Source organism: Ranitomeya variabilis, chromosome 2 (assembly GCF_051348905.1).
Source record: "Ranitomeya variabilis isolate aRanVar5 chromosome 2, aRanVar5.hap1, whole genome shotgun sequence".
Lineage (NCBI taxonomy): Eukaryota > Metazoa > Chordata > Amphibia > Anura > Dendrobatidae > Ranitomeya > Ranitomeya variabilis.
In genome coordinates this window covers 598,794,401-598,813,918 of record NC_135233.1, presented here as the reverse complement: position 1 = coordinate 598,813,918, position 19,518 = coordinate 598,794,401, and the positions used below count along the sequence as shown (strand labels likewise).

Sequence of the window (19,518 nt, the reverse complement as noted above, 5' to 3'; positions counted from 1 at the left end):
AGATTTGCGTGCGCGAAGCATGGTAGATATGACCGACTGCGGCAGACCCCTCTGCCTCAGTACCCAGGACTCAACGGCCACGCCGTTAAACACAGGACCTCTGAGTTCGGGTGGTAAATGGGCCCTTGAGACAGGAGGTCTGCGCGGCTCGGCAGCCTCCAGGGTACGTCTGAAACCAGTTGCACCATCTCGGCGTACCACGTCCTGCGCGGCCAGTCCGGAGCGATGAGAATTACTGGAATCCGTTCTGCCCTGATTTTCCTGATAACCTTTGCCAGAAGGGGAATTGGGGGAAAGATGTATGGGAGTCTGAAACTCTGCCATGAGAGGACGAGAGCGTCGGCTCCGAAAGCTGAAGGGTCGTGAGACCTGGCCATGAAGACGGGAACCTGGCGGTTGAGGCGAGATGCCATCAGATCCACGTCCGGGGTCCCCCAACGAGAGCATATCTGGTGAAAGACTGCGGGATGGAGAGACCACTCTCCGGGATCGAGACTGTGGCGACTTAGAAAGTCCGCTTCCCAGTTTTCCACGCCCGGGATGTAAACTGCTGAGAGTATGGAGTGGTTGGTCTCGGCCCAGCGGAGAATGAGTGATACCTCGACCATGGCCGCTTTGCTGCGAGTGCCCCCTTGGCGGTTGATGTAGGCTACCGCAGTGGCGTTGTCGGACTGGACTCTGACCGCGCGGCCGGAAAGAAACGGCTGAAACTGGCGGAGTGCCAGTCTGATCGCCCGAATCTCTAGGATGTTGATGGGTAGCTGAGATTCCTGCGGGGACCAGCGACCCTGAGTCGAGTGGCAACGGAACACAGCACCCCAGCCGAAGAGACTGGCGTCCGTTGTGACAACCAACCAGTGGACCGGAAGAAAAGACTTCCCCCGAGTCAGGGAGGACCTGTTGGTCCACCACCTGAGGGACTGCCTGATGGAACGAGAGAGAAGGAGACGGCGGTCTAGCGAGGCGGGATTCCTGTCCCATACTGCCAGAAGGGCGTGCTGTAGAGGACGGAGGTGAAAAACCGCAAAAGGCACTGCCTCCATTGCCGCCACCATCCTGCCGAGTACCCTCATGGAGAAGCGTAGGGAGTGAGGGCGAGGTTGGGTAAGCTTTCGGACTTCTCTCTGTAGAGTGGATACCTTTTCCGGGGGTAGAAGTACCAGACCCTGAGAGGAATCTAGGATCATCCCCAGGTAGGATATGGTTTGAGCCGGGACTGGGGAAGATTTCCTGAAATTGATTTTCCAACCCAGGCGCAAAAAGGTATCTATTGTGACGTCTACTGCTTCTGAGCAGGACCGAAAGGAGGGACCCTTTATGAGAATGTCGTCCAAGTAAGGCAACACCACTACACCTCGAGCATGGAGAATGGCCACGGCAGCTGCCATGACCTTGGTGAATACCCGAGGAGCGGTGGCCAGCCCGAAGGGTAGGGCGACAAACTGAAAATGGTGTCCCTGGACGGCAAAGCGGAGGAACCGCTGATGAGACGGTAGGATGGGAATGTGCAGATAGGCGTCTTGTACGTCTAGAGATGCCAGAAACTCGCCTTCTTCCAGAGAGGCAATTACCGAGCGGAGGGACTCCATACGGAAATGATGTACGCGTACGTACTTGTTGAGGAGTTTGAGGTCTAAAATCGGACGTACTGAGCCGTCCTTTTTTGGTACGATGAAAAGGTTGGAATAAAAACCTTGGTACCTCTCGTTCTGAGGTACCGGGATGATGACCCCGTCTTCCCATAGCGCCCTTATAGCCTGGAAATACTGATCGACCCTTGCTCTGGGAGGGGGGGACTGGAAGAAACGAGATGGGGGAAGAGAGACAAACTCTATCTTGTAACCGTAAGACACTAGGTCGCGGACCCATCGGTCGGGAACTACCGAGAGCCACGCGTCCCGAAAGAAAAGTAGGCGGCCGCCTACTCTGTCGGAGTCCTTTGGTGTTTGCCAAAAGTCATTGAGGTGGAGACCTGCCGGGTCTGGGCCCTCGGGATCCCTGTTGTCTGGGTCTGCCTCTCCAAGAGGGAGAAGGCTTGTAAGACGGCTGGGAGGCTCTGTCCTTGCGCTGCCCTCTCCCAGCGCCAGATGGCGCGGAGGAGGGATTGGACCAATTGGAGCCGAAACGGAAATATCGGCCCCGGCCCTGTAGATTGCGAAAGGGGCGAAAAGTTCGTTGCTGGGGAAGAAATTTGCTCTTTCCTCCTGTGGAATCTGCAATTAATTTGTCCAGTTTATCCCCAAATAGACGTTCGCCCTGGTATGGGAGAGACGTGAGGGATTTTTTGGACCCCGAGTCCGCTTTCCAGTCCCTGAGCCAAAGGGATCTGCGGATCGTGACAGCATTGGCCGCTGCCTGTGAGGCACAGTTGGCCGCGTCTAGGGATGCGGAAACTACGAAGTCCCCCGCTCTGGCGATCTGAGTGGCCAAATGTGGAATCTCTGGGGGTAAGTCGGCCCGTAGTGCCATAGAGGATAAAGACTCGGCCCACTGGGACATGGCTTTTGCGACCCACGTGATGGCAAAAGAGGGAAATAGAGAAGCCGAGGATGCCTCGAAGGCTGAGCGAGCCATCTGATCAATTTGTCTATCAGTGGGATGCTTGATAGACGCGCCCTCGGAGGAGGATAGAACCGCTCTGGTGGCTAGCCGCGACACTGGCGGGTCCACAGAGGGTGACTGAGACCACTCCTTAGTTAGGTCCTGAGCGAACGGATACTTAGATTGCATAGCCTTCTGACCTGAGAAGCGTTTATCCGGACGAACTCTATGGAGATCGACAATGTCCTTGAATTGAGGGTGCGTAGGAAAAAATTTATGGGCCTTTGTGGCTCGCCCAAATGACACGGGATGAGCCGTCTTGGACGGAGTTTCCTCCTCTAACTGAAGCGTCTGAGTAACAGAATCTATGAGAGAATCTAGAGTCTCCTGATCCTGATGATACTCAGGGGAACCGGACACGTTGGATGCGTCGTCCAGGAAGGATTCCCTGCTATGAGACGGGGATGAGGGACGAGAGACTTCGCTCTCTGAGCCGGATGACCGATCACGGACCGGAGATGTCACCCTGGGCCTCTTATGGGATGATTGAGGGCTTCTGGAGACGGTACGACCTCTAGGCCGAGAGAGGATCTTAGACCGCGTTATATCATCCGTGGAAGTGCCCTGGTTAAGGGACGGCTCACAGAGGGACTGTATCGTCCTTTCCAAGGATGCCACAGAGCGAGCGAGGGAGGACGCCCATGCGGGGGTACTAGGCTCGCTACATTCCGGGTCAGGAGCCGGAGCAACTTGTGCCACCGGCATTTCGCAGGCGGAGCACAGCGGGGTAGTGTGACCTCGGGGTAGAGATACCTTGCAGGAGGTGCACACAGCAAAAATAACCGAGTGTGACTTTCCAGTCCGATTTTGCTTAGACTGTGACATATTTGCTGTGGAGTGAGCGTACTGGCAGGGGGGAAGACAATCCTATTGGGTGCGTCTCACCTAAGTTCTGCGGTGGCTTGGCAGGGAGATCCTGGAGTCCTGAGCGCTGCGGTGCTGCAGAGCCGCCAGCGCACTTCCTGATCCAATATGGCCGCCGAGAAGTGAGGAGGGCGCTTCTCGGGCAACGAGAAGCGCCCAGGGAGGGGGCGTGTCATGGGCGGGCGGCGGCGTGCTTGTAGGCGGGCGCTGTAGCCCGGCCCGGGCCTGGGAGCCGCCGAGCCCTCTCAGAGGTATAACGCTGCCCAGCGGCTGCCGAGCCGCACGCTGCTCCGCGGCTGCAGAGCCGCCCGCTGTCCCGCGGCTGCAGGGCCGCCCGCTGCCCCAGAGCCGCACTCTGCCCCGCGGCTGCAGAGCCGCCATAGAAGAGAGGAAGGAGACCCCCTGCTGCCAGCTCGTCGGTCCCCGCACTTACCTTGTGCGATGGGACCGCTGCTCTATCCGCCTTCACCTGGATAGGGAGAGGGTGGAGAGCTACTGCCGCCATGTGTCAACCGCTATGTTCAGTGGTGATGCAGTGGACGGCTGCGCGGACGCCCTGTCAATCTGTCCGGCTGTGCCCTGGCTCCAGGAGACTTAGGTGGATGATTAGTCCCCATGGTCGCCTGAGAGGGAGGGAGGGAGATCGGAACGCTAGGGAACCGTCGCCACACTGAAAAGGTGAGCCAGGGCTGGCATCCATCGTCGCGGGAAAGGATACAGGAGGAACGCTCCATGTACTTGCCCGTTGTTGGTGCGGGAGAGATCAGTGCTGACAAAAATTGCCTGTCGCTCCCTTCTCTCCGTTAAATCAAAAAGGAAAATTGGTGGGGTCCTGAGGACCCAAGTGCCTCCTGAGACACTAAGTAAGAACTGGCTCTGGATTGTCCAGCCTGTGGGTGTATACTGCAGGGGAGGAGTTAATCTTTTGTGTGTGTTTAACTTAGTGTCCTCCTGGTGGCAGCAGCATAACACCCATTCGTCCTGTGTCCCCCAATGATACGTAGGAGAAAAGGCTAGACTGGACTTTGCTAAAAAAAACAGCTAAAAAAGCCAGCACAGTTCTGGAAGAACATTCTTTGGACAGATGAAACCAAGATCAACCTCTGCCAGAATGATGGAAAGAGAAGAGTATGGCGAAGGCGTGGTACAGCTCATGATCCAAAGCATACCACATCATCTGTAAAACACGGCGGAGGCAGTGTGATGGCTTGGGCATGCATGGCTGCCAGTGTCACTGGGTCACTAGTGTTTATTGATGATGTGACACAGGACAGAAGCAGCCAAATGAATTCTGAGGTATTCAGAGCCATACTGTGTGCTCAGCTCCAGCCAAATGCAGCAAAACTGATTGGTCGTCGTTTCATACTACAGATGGACAATGACCCAAAACATGAAGCCAAAGCAACCCAGGAGTCTATTAAAGCAAAGAAGTGGAATATTCTTGAACGGCCAAGTCAGTCACCTGATCTCAACCCAATTGAGCATGCATTTCACTTGTTAAAGACTAAACTTCAGACAGAAAGGCCCACAAACACAGCAACTGAAAACCACCGCAGTGAAGGCCTGGCAGAGCATCAAAAAGGAGGAAACACAGCGTCTGGTGATGTCCATGAGTTCAAGACTTCAGGCAGTCATTGCCAACAAAGGATTTTCAACCAAGTACTAGAAATGAACATTTTATTTACAATTATTTAATCAGTCCAATTACTTTTGGTCCCACAGGGTGGCACATGTTAAGGAGCTGAAACTCCTAAACCCTTCATCCAATATTAATGTAGATACCCTCAAATGAAAGCTTTGTTTAAAATTCATTGTGGTAATGCCTATAACCAAAATTAGAAAAATGTTGTCTCTGTCCAAATATATATGGACCTAACTGTATATTGTAAAGACACAAAAAAACTTTTTGGTGGGAGTTTGAATGGCGAGGCACCCACCAATTACTAAAAACAAAGGGGGCAAGTGCGGCAGGAGACGGGTGACAGATACTACATCAATCTATAAAGTGTGCCTGACATCACGCCAAGTGCTTCTGCTCCTGGGGTCTCAGCATTCGGACCACCATTCACCAAAATACGTCTACACAACCTGGCAAATGTTTTCAGAAAGTGCAGGAACATTAAATATCAATCCCCCGAGGCCTCTACTGTTTATTCTTCCATTTTTGGGATTAGTAGATGTGGAACCGATAACTAATAGTGGGAAGAAGGCTCGACAAAGACTTGAAGAAATCACCATTAATATATACACCCCCACCCCGATGCTTGAGTCCTCTAGCTTTCCCATTGCTATCTTCCAGTTATTCTTACCTCGTCTTTCATTTCTCGAACCTCGTCCTCCATCTTCCCCAGACTGGTCTCCAACTCTCCGGCGCGGGTCACGCAGGCCTGGTACTTGCTGCGGTAAAGCTCCATGCTGCTGTTGGAGGAGTTGTACAGACTCTCGGCACTCACTGCCCTCTCCTCCGCCTCCCACAGACTTGTCTGTAGCTTTTGAACCTCTTCATCTCGATGGCGTAGCTCAACATCTCGCTGCGATACCTGAGGCCAGAGCAGGACGTATCGCACAGCACATGGGTCAGAGACCAGAGAACATACTAGACGTAAAACACATTGCTCAACACTCTCATCCCGGAGGATTTACCTCAGAGCTGCATTCAAAATTCTGCTGGTTGCTATTGGAAATGCACAACACTTATTTTTTTAGACTGTGCAGTGACAGGTAGTTTCTGCTCCATGAGATTACTATTCAGCAGTGTAAAGCCTGCACATGCCAGAATGAGAATTACCATTACGCAGCCATTAATCCACCAAAGATCACTGGAGGCTCTGAAGCCTGCAGAATTCATAATGCAGCTCTGGATTACTAGGGGAAGCTCAAATATTCAGGGCTTGTAGTTTACAAAATAGGGATTTTTGTGTTACTCACCGTAAAATCCTTTTCTCCGAGACACTCATTGGGGGACACAGGACTGTGGGTGTATGCTTCTGCCGCCAGGAGGCTGACACTAAGTAAACATAAAAAAAGTTTAGCTCCTCCTCCGTCGTATACACCCTGACACTGGCTACCAGAGAATCCAGTTCGGTGCAAAAGCAGTAGGAGAACCAGAAAATATTATCAGCATAAATACAGAAAACTTATGTCTAGAAAAGACCTCACTGACTGATAACATCAGATACAAGAAGACAATAGTTACCAGGCTATCAGGGAGGGAGCTGTGTCCCCCAATGAATGGCTCGGAGAAAAGGATTTTACGGTGAGTACACAAAAATCCCTATTTCTCCTTCGCCTCATTGGGGGACACAGACCGTGGGACGTCCCAAAGCAGTCCCTGGGTGGGGACAACATCAGATCGGGCCATGTAACCGCTACTTACAAGTGCGCCACCGCGGCCTGCAGAGTCCGCCTGCCCAGACTCACATCTGTGGAAGTGTGGGAATTATAGTGCTTCAAGAATGCATGCAGACTGGAGAAATTCGCAAGCTTGCGGCCGTGCTTGCTGATGTCTGGTGTCTAGAGCCCTCAGACAGGGAGATAGGCTGACATCTAGCACGGAAGGACTCCTGGATGGTGAAAAGAATCCACCAGGCTAACATGGCTGATGAAACGGCTAAACCCTTCCTGTGACCGTCAGGAAGCCTTCTTACCTTCAAGAAGCCCAAGTAAAGTGTCCAACCTTCGGAAGGACGCCGTCCTCGATACGTACCCACTCGGAGGACTCACTTCTTCCAGATTATGGAGAACCCAGTCCGTTTTGTGGACTGGAGCCGAAAGAGTTGAGAGAAGGACGATACCCCTGCGACAGTGGGAATTCAATACCACCTTGGTAACGAGGGAAGGAGATGGCCTGAGGGCGACCTTGCCTTGATGGTAATAAGGAAAAAAGTCTGAAAGAACAGAGTGGCGAGCTCTGAAGACTCATCAGGATGACAGGAACGCAGAGAAACAAGGGGAGCGACCATCCCTGATAGTAAAGTCTGTCCGGAACAAAAAAGGAGTCTACTGTAAGATCCCCAGGACCATTAAGGTCCCACAGATCTAACGGTACGCGGTAGAGAAAAACTACAGGTGAAGACTCCCTGCTAGAAATTCCATATTTGCAGTTTTGTCGCAATAAGACAGAAAAAAAAAAATAAATACTAGTACGGCAAGCGAGAGTACCTGACATTGTCAGTGTGGGTCTCCCGGGATCACTGGGGCTCTTTCTGCTTCCAAAAAGATCTCAGAAGTAGTGGAAGAGGGGTTATGGAAATTGGTACCATGGAAGAACCGAGCATGCACTGCGATGGTCTTGGATCTCGAGGTCAAACCATGAACTGGAGTACTTTGGTGTTCAATTTGGACGCCATCCGACCTACATCTGGAGTACTCCAGTGAAGGCAGATCTGATGGAAGACTTCCGAGTGAAGTTCCCACTCACTTGAGGAGAAACCCTGATGGCTGAATATGTCTGCCGCCCAGTGTTCTACTGCAGGGATATGTACTGCTGAGATCACCGAGTGATAGATCTCGGCCCATCAGAGAGTGCGAGGTACCTCGGCCACGGCGCTTGACTGTGGGTACCTGCTAGATGGTTGACGTATGGCGCAGCCGTGGCATTATCCAATTGAAGACAGATGGTTGACCTGCCTGAAGGCAGTGGACCTGCTGTAGGATTAGCTGTACCGTTCGGATCCCCAGTGCAAAGATCGGGAGAAGAAGACTGGCATTGGTATTCCCTAATAACCATTGGACCAGGAGAAGGCTCTAGATGAGGAAGGAGCTTAGAGACTGCCCTTTGAAAGCCTGATTAACTTGCTGAAAACGAGCGGAGTGAAAGAAACTGCTTCCATTGTCGTCTTTTTCCCCAGAACCCTCCTAGCGAGTTGAATGAACCGAGGGAATGAGTGACCAAGTGCACGAGCTCCCTGTTGAAAGGCCACGACCTTGACTCGAGAGAGGATTACCATCCTTCTTGTGCAGGATCATCCTCAAAAAGGATCTGCTGGGCTGGGAATGAGGAAAAACTTGTCTAAGTTTAGCTGCTAGCCCAAGTGAGAAGGTATTGCAAGTGATATAGATGACTCAGCGTAGTCCTGGAAGAGCGGCTAGAAAGTCGACCAAATAGGGCAGGACGACCATGCTTCTAGGGTGCAAGAGGCACATGACAACCGCCATGACCTTTGCGACCACTCTGGTGCGGTAGCCAGGCCGAAGTGCAAGGTCGTGACTCGAAAATGCTGTTCGCGAATGGAAGGTGAAGGGGTTATTGTAGAGGGTAAAAATCCCGAATGTCGATGGATGCCAGAAACTCCACATTTTTCTGTTGAAGTAATGGCTTAGCGGAGGAACTCCATTTGAAAAAGGAGGACCTTGTCAAAGGTTGTTAGAAGTTTGAGGTCCAGGATCGGTCTTACTTTTCATTCCCCCTTTTTGGAACCAAGATCCCTTAGATCTAGACTGTCCTGGACAACGCTTCCACTGCTGGTTGGGTCTGTAGAAAAGATACGATCCCTTGTTAATCTCCCGCTCAGAAGATTTGATTGGCCAGTTGTACTGTCTTCGGGAAAGGTTAGTTGTGTGAATCGAAGTAGTTAAGGTCTCTGACCAGGAGACTATTGGTCCAGCAACCCATGTGACGGCTAAGGAAGGGTAGAGCGCTGAACCCGAAGCCACAAGACGGAACGAACCAGATTTGCTATCCGACCGTCTGTGGTATATTAATTGATGATACATCGGGCAGGGACACTGGTAGGTATACCATAAGAAATTCTACCCGGTTAGTCTGCCAAGTGGCAGAATGCGGGGCTGCATCCAGCAGGTCAAGAAAATAAAGTGCCTTGCCATCGTCGTGCAGAATAGAAAATTTGGAACCCTCGATCCACCATCCTCTTAACAGGGAGGAATCGTCCGCTTTCTTGCATCAGCCGCTAAATAGTGGTGATACAAAGAGGGGTGCTCGGACGCCAGGGCAGGTTGTCTGGCGATAGGCTTGGATGCAGAAGAAGATACATGGAGGCGACACTGCATGTGCTCGTCTGTTGATGGTGGGGGGGGGGGGGGGGGGAAAATCGGTGCCCTTTAAAGGACCCGTCGCCCTTAAAAATCAGACCAGGTATGGCATCCCACGTAGAGGCTTCTGTCCAGGGAACCGCTCGTCAATTTGTTGATGATATAAATAGGCGAGTCCCTCTTTTTCTGAAGCTCTGGCAATCCAAGGCAATATCTGATCCATATTCAGAGCGTTGTTATTATTATTATTATTATTATTATTATTAATATTATTATTTATTGTTATAGCGCCATTTATTCCATGGCACTTTACATGTGAGGAGGGGTATACATAATAAAAACAAGTACAATAATCTTAAACAATACAAGTCATAACTGATACAGGAGGGGTGAGGACCCTGCCCGCGAAGGCTCACAATCTACAAGGGATGGGTGAGAATACAGTAGGTGAGGATAGAGCTGGTCATGCAGCGGTTTGGTTGATCGGTGGTTACTGCAGGTTGTAGGCTTGTCGGAAGAGGTGGGTCTTCACGTTCTTTTTGAAGATTTCGATGGTAGGCGAGAGTCTGATGTGTTGTGGTAGAGGGTTCCAGAGTAGGGGTGATACGTGAGAGAAATCTTGTATGCGATTGTGGGAAGAGGAGATAAGAGGGGAGTAGAGAAGGAGATCTTGTGAGGATCGGAGGTTGCGTGTAGGTAAGTACCGGGAGACGAGGTCACAGATGTATGGAGGAGACAGGTTGTTGTTCTCAACAAATCATAGAGGAGAGATCAGGAAATGAAAACTTCCGTTTTCTAGAGTACTTGCCTGCTAGCCGACGGCTCCCATTGTAGGAGAGGGACCATGTATATCGGGTCCTGTGAGCACTCCGAGCCACAGAGGGTTCACAGAGGGATTCGATCTCTTGGTCAAAGAAACAATGGGTTGCGGTTAGTGACAAAGTCCACTGAGGGGGACTAGGTACTCTGAGATAAACTGTGATGAGCGGCGGAGGGCTCCAGAGCTCAGTTAGGGTGACCAGCTTCGGATTGAACATGTGACCTTAAGACCAGTGAATACTGGTCGTGCGCCTTTAAGACCAGGGAATACTGGTCTTGTGCCTTTAGGGGGGCATACTGTTCATGTGCCTTTAAATGGTCATGTGCCTTTAAGAACCAGGGCATACTGGTCATGTGCCTTTAAGACCAGGGCATACTGGTCACGTGCCTTTAAGACCAGGGCATACTGGCCACGTGCCTTTAAGACCAGGGCATACTGGCCATGTGCCTTTAAGACCAGGGCATACTGGCCATGTGCCTTTAAGACCAGGGCATACTGGTCATGTGCCTTTAAGACCAGGGCATGCTGGTCATATGTCTTTAAGACCGGGGCATTTTTCAAGGATTACGCCAGAGGTGAAGCCCCTTGAGGGGAACTAGGTACTCTGGGAAGAGCCGGGATCGGCGGCGGGGGGGCTCTTGAGCTCACTTGAACTAAGTACTCTGGGAAAGGTGACAGCTTCTGGCTGATCATGACTTAAAGAGCAGAGAATGCTGGTAATGTGCCCCTTTTTAAAACTAGGGAACCTTTAAGACCTGGGAATGCTGGTCATGTGTTTTTACAAAGCCAGGGAAAGCTGGACATGTACCTATAAGCCCAGCGACTACTGGGCATGCGTCTTTAAGACCAGGGAATGCGGTCATGTACCCTTAAGACCTGTGCCTTTAAGACCGGAGCTTGCTGGAAAACCAGAGATTACAGGTCTTAAGTATTAAAAAATAGGGAATTCTAGTCCCTTTATGCTGCCAGGGTGCGTGCGGGGGAGGGGTGCGGAGGGAGGATTCTCCTTACCGAGATTCTGAGTCCCCCGTCTGGAATAGCGCTGTCTTCAGCGCTGAATACCGCCGGTGCGATGCAACAGCCACTTCCGGATGAGCTTGTTTCTGGAAATGGCAAGAGGAAGAAGATGGCTGCCGAGAATAGAGCTCTCGTCCTGAATGAGAGGCGCCTGAATAGGGGGGCGGAGCCTGAAGCGCGGCCTAGCATGGGCTGGAGTTCCAGGTTGCGGCCTAAATAAACCCGAAGCCGGGGGCTAAATTTTTTAAGCCAGCCGGCGCCGAACGGGGGAAAATGCGCAGAGCCCTCCAACCGCTCGAGTCCCGGCACTTACCCCAGTATGCAGCTTTGTTCAGCAGGTCAGAAGGTAGAAAAAAGATCCTCTGCTGTCGCTGCTGTTTGGACGGTGCAGGGATAAGAAAAGTCCTCAATCCATCGTCCCTTTAGCAGGGAGGAGGAGAGGAACCGTCCGCCTCCTTGTACCATCCGCGTTAAATAGTGGTGGTGCAGTGGGGGCTGCTCGGACGCCACGCTGGAGAGTGCCTCTGAACAGCCGAGGGTAAAACCTGGTGGGCAGGGCTGAATGTCCGGCAATAGGCCTGGCTGCAGAAGAGGATACTGAAGGTGACACTCCAGTGCTCGTCTGATAAGGGAGGGGGGAGATCGGTGCCCTTGAAGGGGCCCGTCGCCCCTAGAATCAGCTCAGGCAGTGGCTTCCCACGTCGCAGGAGAGGATACGGAGAGGTAACACTCCCGTGCTCGCCTGTTGTTGGTTCGGGGAGATCAGAACATGAAAGAATCCGTCGCCCCCTTCGTCCGTTGTAAAAGGCAAAAAGAGTTTTTGGGTCTGAATAGCAGACCAGTCCGTGTGCCTCCTACGGACACTAAGCAAGAACTGGTTAGCTGAGAGCCAGCAGGAGGGTGTATACTGCAGGGGAGGAGATCACTTTCTTTGTATCACTTAGTGTCAGCCTCCTAGTGGCAGCAGCATGCACCCACGGTCTGTGTCCCCCAATGAGGCGAAGGAGAAAAAAAAACCAGATAATGAGCATGGCTGCAAATATTAAAGGGAACTTGTCATGGGATTCGTGCTCACGTAGAGCAGCCGGACCGTTTACTCTGGGTTTTTACTCACCGAGCCAATGGGTCTGTAAAGTGTAGACATATTATACGTTAGTGGTGATGAAGGCGTCTTACCTGCTCCTCCAGCTGCAGCTGTAAATGCTGTGAGAGTGTCAGGTCCTGCGTCAGTCTCTCCATTTTCACCCTGCAGCGCTGAAGCTCCAGTTCCTGCTCCTCGTGTCTCCGCGTCACAGACTCCAGTTTCTCCTGCAGCCGCACAGAGTCGCTTCGGAAGCGATCGGTATCCACCTGATGGGTCTGTCTCAGAGAGGAGAGCTGATGCTGGAGCCTCTGCACCTGCAAACACCAAGGATCTGTATCATGTCAGTAAGCGTATATCCGCCCTCGGGCTTTTGTTTTGGCTCCATTCTTCCCTCACCTCAGTAAGACCGCTCTCTCTCTCCTGCTGCAACTTTTGGATGACCGTTTCATGTTCAATGGCCGCTTTTTCACGTTCCGCGCAGATATCCTGGAGGCTCTGAACGTCACTTTGTAGATTCCTGAGCTTAGAACGAGCGTTGCTCAATTCCTCGACAACTTGTGCATGCTGCAGAAAACACGCCATCGTTACACAGACACCATCAAGGACTTCTACACCCGATTATTGAGTTTTTACCGCCCAATCGCACCTCACTTCTTGCTTGTTGCAACTCTTGTTCTCGAGCCGTCAGGTCTGTGCGTAGATTCAGAATGGCCTGATCCCGATTGGACACCTGCGATTAGGAAACAATCAGTAAGGTGAGAAACGCGGTGAAGACGTGAGGTCACTCGGAACACATGGGTCTCCCCGTCTCATCACCTCCTTCTGCGCAGCTTTGTGCTTCTCGCTGACGATCCCCAGGTCTCGCTCCAACCTCTCCACGTTGCTGCTGATCTCAGACACCTCTTTCTCACTTGATTTCTGCTCCTCTATGGCTCTTGTCAGTTCTTGTTGTTTCTGTTCCAGCAGTGACTGACACTGTGACAGCTGAGAAGACATGGAACATAGTTAATAAAGACGATCTATACGCAGGGAGCACGGTCCGGTATCGTATGTAGTATGCGATCATTCAGAAAACAAGACTCCTGTGATGCAGGAAGAAATTTAGTGAAAAAGGAAAAAAAAGTGGTCAAAGAAGATCATATGGTAAAAGACACAAAAACACTTTTTTAACCCATTAAACTGCAGTCTGACAATCCAAACAAAGAAACTCTTTCCAAAAGAAGCTGTATCATGTAAATGATCACCCGTCCACAGAAAAGGTGGAAACTTGCCGATTACTGGGACCCCAAAACTGCTCTATGGAGTGCGCTGCTTGAATGCTCCAGGAGCCATGATTGTTCTTCATGTGCAACACAGCTCCACTTATTACCGAGCTCAGCCAGTCCCATAGACCACGATGGGAGTAGTAGTATGCACGACTGACCTTCGCTCGACTCAAACTCCTCAGCATCCCAGTTATTATTAATGGATCCCCCCCAACAATCATTTATCACTGATCCCACCATGAGATAACCCATTTACACCCTTGGTGTGTACAGACGCGTCAGGCTCAGCTCCTGATTTTTATTTTATGTTTACATTTAAAAAGGAGAAAAAAAAAATAAACTTATTATTTTATTTTTTTAAATTTTATTTGTAGTCCCCTTAGGGAACGTAAACCTGCGACGGGTACTATATACAGCGATGTAAACCCATCGGCTCCCGTGATCTCGACATGGGGGATGGATGAACCTAAACGCCTCTTGTTCGGCATTGACAATGCCGTTATAAGGGCTATAAATCAGAGATCACATCTGGCTCCGGTTGCTGCTGTTCTAACACAGCTGGCACCTGCTATAATAGTGTTAAAACTTATTAATATCGGAATTGCCGTCCACTTATTCACATACCTCGTTTCTGCACAATCCAAGTTCATTTTTTGCTGCTGACAATTCTTGCTGGAGGACTTCAATACTTTTTTCCCTCTGCTGAACCTGATACACAGGGTAAGGAAACATTCCTGCGTAACATTGTTTTTTGGATCTGAGGTTCTCTGAGCACAACTGACGGTATACACTATGTACCTGCGCCGCGGCCTCTTTGCTTGTCTCCTCTTTTTCCTGGTTGGCGATGTGCAGAGCATCCTGAGAACTTTGCAACAGTTCCTTCAGTGATTCAATATCAGAGTCTTTCCTGGTGAGATCAAGCTGCAAAGCCTCTGCCTTGCCAAGAGTCTCGCCGAGCTGTTCTTCTTTCTGACTCAACTGTGGGAGAAACAAAATAAAAGGGTGAAAAAAGCTGACCTCAATGATTGTCTGCAGCGCTGTTGATGTGATGTCAGTGCAGCAGCCAGTAACAAACAACAGACCTGGGGAGGGTGAGTAAAGCACAGTTATTATTGGTTTTTGCACCCAAGGGTGAAAGAAACAGCCCTTTAATGGACCAGTGAGTGAGGAGAACACACTTTCATAGAAAGCGAGGATTTTTGATACGTACCATAAAATCCCTTTCACGGCTTCATTGTGGGACATATGGTTTCCTGTGTCCCCCAAAGAAGTGTCAGAGAAAGGAAAGTTATCAAGGAACGGTGCGGCTACAAAGAAATTCATTTGTCGCAGAAGCCCATAACACTTAGCAGGAGACCTGCCAGGACCTTACAGGTCCTTCTCAAAAAATTAGCATATAGTGTTAAATTTCATTATTTACCATAATGTAATGATTACAATTAAACTTTCATATATTATAGATTCATTATCCACCAACTGAAATTTGTCAGGTCTTTTATTGTTTTAATACTGATGATTTTGGCATACAACTCCTGATAACCCAAAAAACCTGTCTCAATAAATTAGCATATCAAGAAAAGGTTCTCTAAATGACCTATTACCCTAATCTTCTGAATCAACTAATTAACTCTAAACACATGCAAAAGATACCTGAGGCTTTTAAAAACTCCCTGCCTGGTTCATTACTCAAAACCCCCATCATGGGTAAGACTAGCGACCTGACAGATGTCAAGAAGGCCATCATTGACACCCTCAAGCAAGAGGGTAAGACCTAGAAAGAAATTTCTCAACAAATAGGCTGTTCCCAGAGTGCTGTATCAAGGCACCTCAATGGTAAGTCTGTTGGAAGGAAACAATGTGGCAGAAAACGCTGTACAACGAGAAGAGGTGACCGGACCCTGAGGAAGATTGTGGAGAAGGACCGATTCCAGACCTTGGGGAACCTGAGGAAGTAGTGGACTGAGTCTGGCGTGTGCAGGAAATGGGCTACAGGTGCCGCATTCCCCAGGTAAAGCCACTTTTGAACCATAAACAGCGGCAGAAGCGCCTGACCTCCTGGGCTACAGAGAAGCAGCACTGGACTGTTGCTAAGTGGTCCCAAGTACTTTTTTCTGATGAAAGCAAATTTTGCATGTCATTCGGAAATCAAGGTGCCAGAGTCTGGAGGAAGACTGGGGAGAAGGAAATGCCAAAATGCCTGAAGTCCAGTGTCAAGTACCCACAGTCAGTGATGGTGTGGGGTGCCATGTCAGCTGCTGGTGTTGGTCCACTGTGTTTCATCAAGGGCAGGGTCAATGCAGCTAGCTATCAGGAGATTTTGGAGCACTTCATGCTTCCATCGGCTGAAATGCTTTATGGAGATGAAGATTTCATTTTTCAGCACGACCTGGCACCTGCTCACAGTGCCAAAACCACTGGTAAATGGTTTACTGACCATGGTATTACTGTGCTCAATTGGCCTGCCAACTCTCCTGACCTGAACCCCATAGAGAATCTGTGGGATATTGTGAAGAGAAAGTTGAGAGACGCAAGACCCAACACTCTGGATGAGCTTAAGGCCGCTATTGAAGCATCCTGGGCCTCCATAACATCTCAACAGTGTCACAGGCTGATTGCCTCCATGCCACGCCGCATTGAAGCAGTCATTTCTGCCAAAGGATTCCCGACCAAGTATTGAGTGCATAACTGAACATTGTTATTTGATGGTTTTTTTGTTTGTTATTAAAAAACACTTTTATTTGATTGGCCGGGTGAAATATGCTAATTTATTGAGACAGGTTTTTTGGGTTATCAGGAGTTGTATGCCAAAATCATCAGTATTAAAACAATAAAAGACCTGACAAATTTCAGTTGGTGGATAATGAATCTATAATATATGAAAGTTTAATTGTAATCATTACATTATGGTAAATAATGAAATTTAACACTATATGCTAATTTTTTGAGAAGGACCTGTATATGCCCCTAAGACACCGTCACCGCATGTTCAGGGGCACACAGTGTACTGGCAGCAATATTAGAAGCGTCACCTCCTTCTGAAGATGCTGGACTTTGCCCTGGAGGGAGTCTCTTTCCTCCTGGATGAGTGTAATCTTCTCTTGGGCGGTCTCTTCTTCAGACTTGCATGTTGCCAGTTGGGCTTCTAGTCTCTTTGTGGTTCTCGTCTGTGCCAGCATCTAGAAACACGTACACGACAGTGCGGTAAAATGAGGCAACATAGTCCCAGATCCATCGGTTAGGTCACCAAGAAATCTCAATTTTACCTTCTGCTCCACATCCTCCTTTTGGATGTTCAGCTGTCGCATTTCGCTCTCTAACCTGAGCACGGTCTCGCTGTGTGAGGTCTTCTCTGTCTGACACCGTGACAGCTCCTCCTGGAGACCCATCTTTGTGGTCTCTAGATGCTGGACCTGGACAGCAGTGGGAGTGAAAGAAATATGGGACAGACTGAATGGAATCCAACTCAAGAGGACACTGATGTAAAGGAAAGCTGTCATCAGGTTTTTGTCACCTAATCTGAGAGCAACATAATTCCTGATTCCAGCAATGTGGCAGTTACTGGGCTGCAGTTTTGATAAAATTACAGTTTTATCAGCAAGAGATGATCACTAGAGGACTAGTAAAGCTGCAGTCAGGTAGTCCAGCCACACCCCCACTGCTGATTGGCAGATTTCAGCCTTTGCACGGTGTAAACAGAAAGCAGCCAATCAGAGGTGTGGGCCGGGTTATATAGAGCTCAGCATTCAGAGAACTGCGAGATCAGCAGCACTAAATACCTAAACTGACGATCCAACAAAAACACCAAAGAGAAGACAGGGTAGCAGAAACCTGGTGACAGTAAGATCACTCTTACCTTATCGTCTGTGTGCTGCAGCTGCCTTCGCAGGTCCTGCGCGTCTTTACGTAACCGTTCCACCTGCTGCTCTTTGTGGTTCACCTAAGAGACAAGGAATACAAATGAGTGCAGTGACTGATGTTGGGCATGTAAACGAGGCGGCAGACGGCCAGTGGCGCCATTGTACCTTGCTCTCAATCAAATTGTGTTGCTCGCTCAAGGCCAGGCTCTGTATCTCCAGCTCGGCATGCAGCGCACCGGTCTCCTGTTCTAACCGCTGGCTATGTTCCTGCAGCCTGAGTTTTTCTTCTTGCAGCTCCTGCAGCGACTGCTCCTTATTAACGAGCTGGAATTAAACGAGAATCAGGAAACGAGATTCTAACAGTCAGTCCTGCACGTGAGAGTCACTGTACACTACGCAGCGTCCGACCTGCTCTCGAGCTCGGTGAAGACTCTCCAGAACGCTCCAATGTTCCCTCTGCAGATCTGCGTTCTTCTTCTCTTGCTCCAGGACCCGGTCCTGCAGCTCCAACGCTTCTCTCTGAGAACTGCTGTACCTCCCCCGCAGAGACGCTGCCTCGGCCTGGGCGCTCTGCCGCTCTTCCTGCATGGAGGTCAGCTGCTCGGAAAAGTATCATGGATTCATCAATGTTTCCCGCCAGGGGGTTCATTTATACATGATAAATGGCAGCACGTAAATAGATGTGCACAAATTAATTTATCTGTATAACATCGAATCTGATATTTGGATGACGCAATGAGGGTCTAAAAGGTAACGGGGGTGGTTAGATTTTTTCCGCCCATTGTGGATACAACCTGAAAAGAAATTCACTGACCAGGATCTTTGTGTCCTGCATCTCGGCTCTCATCCTGTGAATGATTGTCAGATGTTCCTGCTCCGCACGCTCCGCTCTCTGAAGTCTTTCCTCCAGGTCGTGTCTCTGCTGTACCTCCCATGATGGCGGCGTCTGCTCCTCCTGCTGTACGGACACAGACTCTTCTCTCAGTTTATCCATCTGCAGAGAAACAAAGTGACGTCAGCACTAGAGAAGAAGACCCATTGTGTCCAATCCACAGGTCTCATCTGGACGTTTCCTTACCTCTGCTTCAAGTTCTCGCTGGCGGACCCTCAGAGCATAGTTTTCTCCCTCCAGTTGTGACAGGCGCAAGTTACAATCGGAGAGCTGGAGATCAAAAAAGATATACATACATTATTCACACGTCATCAGTCCCCCTAAGGGGACTAATAAAAAAACTAAATTTATAAAGTAAAAAATAAAGAGATAAATAGATATAGATATATATTTATATTCTATATATCTATATATCTATATCTATATCTATATATATATATATATATATATATATATACACACACACACACACACACACATTATATAAAAAATAAATAAATATATATATATATATATATATATATATATATATATATATATATATATATATATATATATATATAATACCCAAAATTGGAACAGCACAACTCCTATACTTAGCTTCAGGTGCAATGCCCATAGACCACCCGTCCACCGGTCATCTCCAGTCAATATTCAAACAAAAGCAGGCAGCACTCTGTTTCCAAGTAAATATGCAGGACTTTAGTGGACCCACATGTCTCAGCGACGTTTCGGCTCGACTGAGCCTTTCTCAAGCAGTGAGTGTTACATTTTGGTGCATATATATAGAAACTTTTTACATCATCATCCAATTAAGGTGCCGTAATACAATCATATACATGTATAATATTACATAAAGTGCTACTGTGCTATTAAAGTGTCCAGTGTTCATATTATTCTTAGTGAATTACTGTTCCCTGTCTGAGTTTTCTGCTTACCCATGAGGAGACATGCTGGTAATGGGGGATGTCGGCGTTCTGACATGCATACTGCGCATATCCCAGCATTTCCTGATACGTCACAGCCATGTGATCAACTAAAGGCCAATCCTAAGCAAGGGGCGGTATTATGCCTGGCGCATGCGCTGTAGCGCCTAATAGCGCCATATTGTATGTGGCACCTACATA

General features: G+C 49.4%; 1 protein-coding gene across 6 annotated transcripts in view; it reads right to left on the bottom strand.

Annotated features, from left to right (window-relative positions):
* Nucleotides 1-19,518, bottom strand: part of PMFBP1 (polyamine modulated factor 1 binding protein 1) — a 136,800-nt gene that overhangs the window by 34,029 nt on the left and 83,253 nt on the right. For all 6 annotated transcript variants that reach the window (XM_077288541.1, XM_077288538.1, XM_077288544.1 and 3 more), the window contains 14 exons: nt 18,578-18,661; nt 18,314-18,493; nt 17,908-18,096; nt 17,665-17,823; nt 17,496-17,579; nt 16,906-17,052; nt 16,672-16,818; nt 14,441-14,620; nt 14,267-14,350; nt 13,194-13,361; nt 13,024-13,107; nt 12,774-12,941; nt 12,470-12,691; nt 5,775-6,005 (listed from right to left, as the gene is read on the bottom strand). In XM_077288541.1, the coding sequence (XP_077144656.1) occupies nt 5,775-6,005; nt 12,470-12,691; nt 12,774-12,941; nt 13,024-13,107; nt 13,194-13,361; nt 14,267-14,350; nt 14,441-14,620; nt 16,672-16,818; nt 16,906-17,052; nt 17,496-17,579; nt 17,665-17,823; nt 17,908-18,096; nt 18,314-18,493; nt 18,578-18,661 (2,127 nt within the window). The remainder of the gene's footprint in view (nt 1-5,774; nt 6,006-12,469; nt 12,692-12,773; nt 12,942-13,023; nt 13,108-13,193; nt 13,362-14,266; nt 14,351-14,440; nt 14,621-16,671; nt 16,819-16,905; nt 17,053-17,495; nt 17,580-17,664; nt 17,824-17,907; nt 18,097-18,313; nt 18,494-18,577; nt 18,662-19,518) is intronic.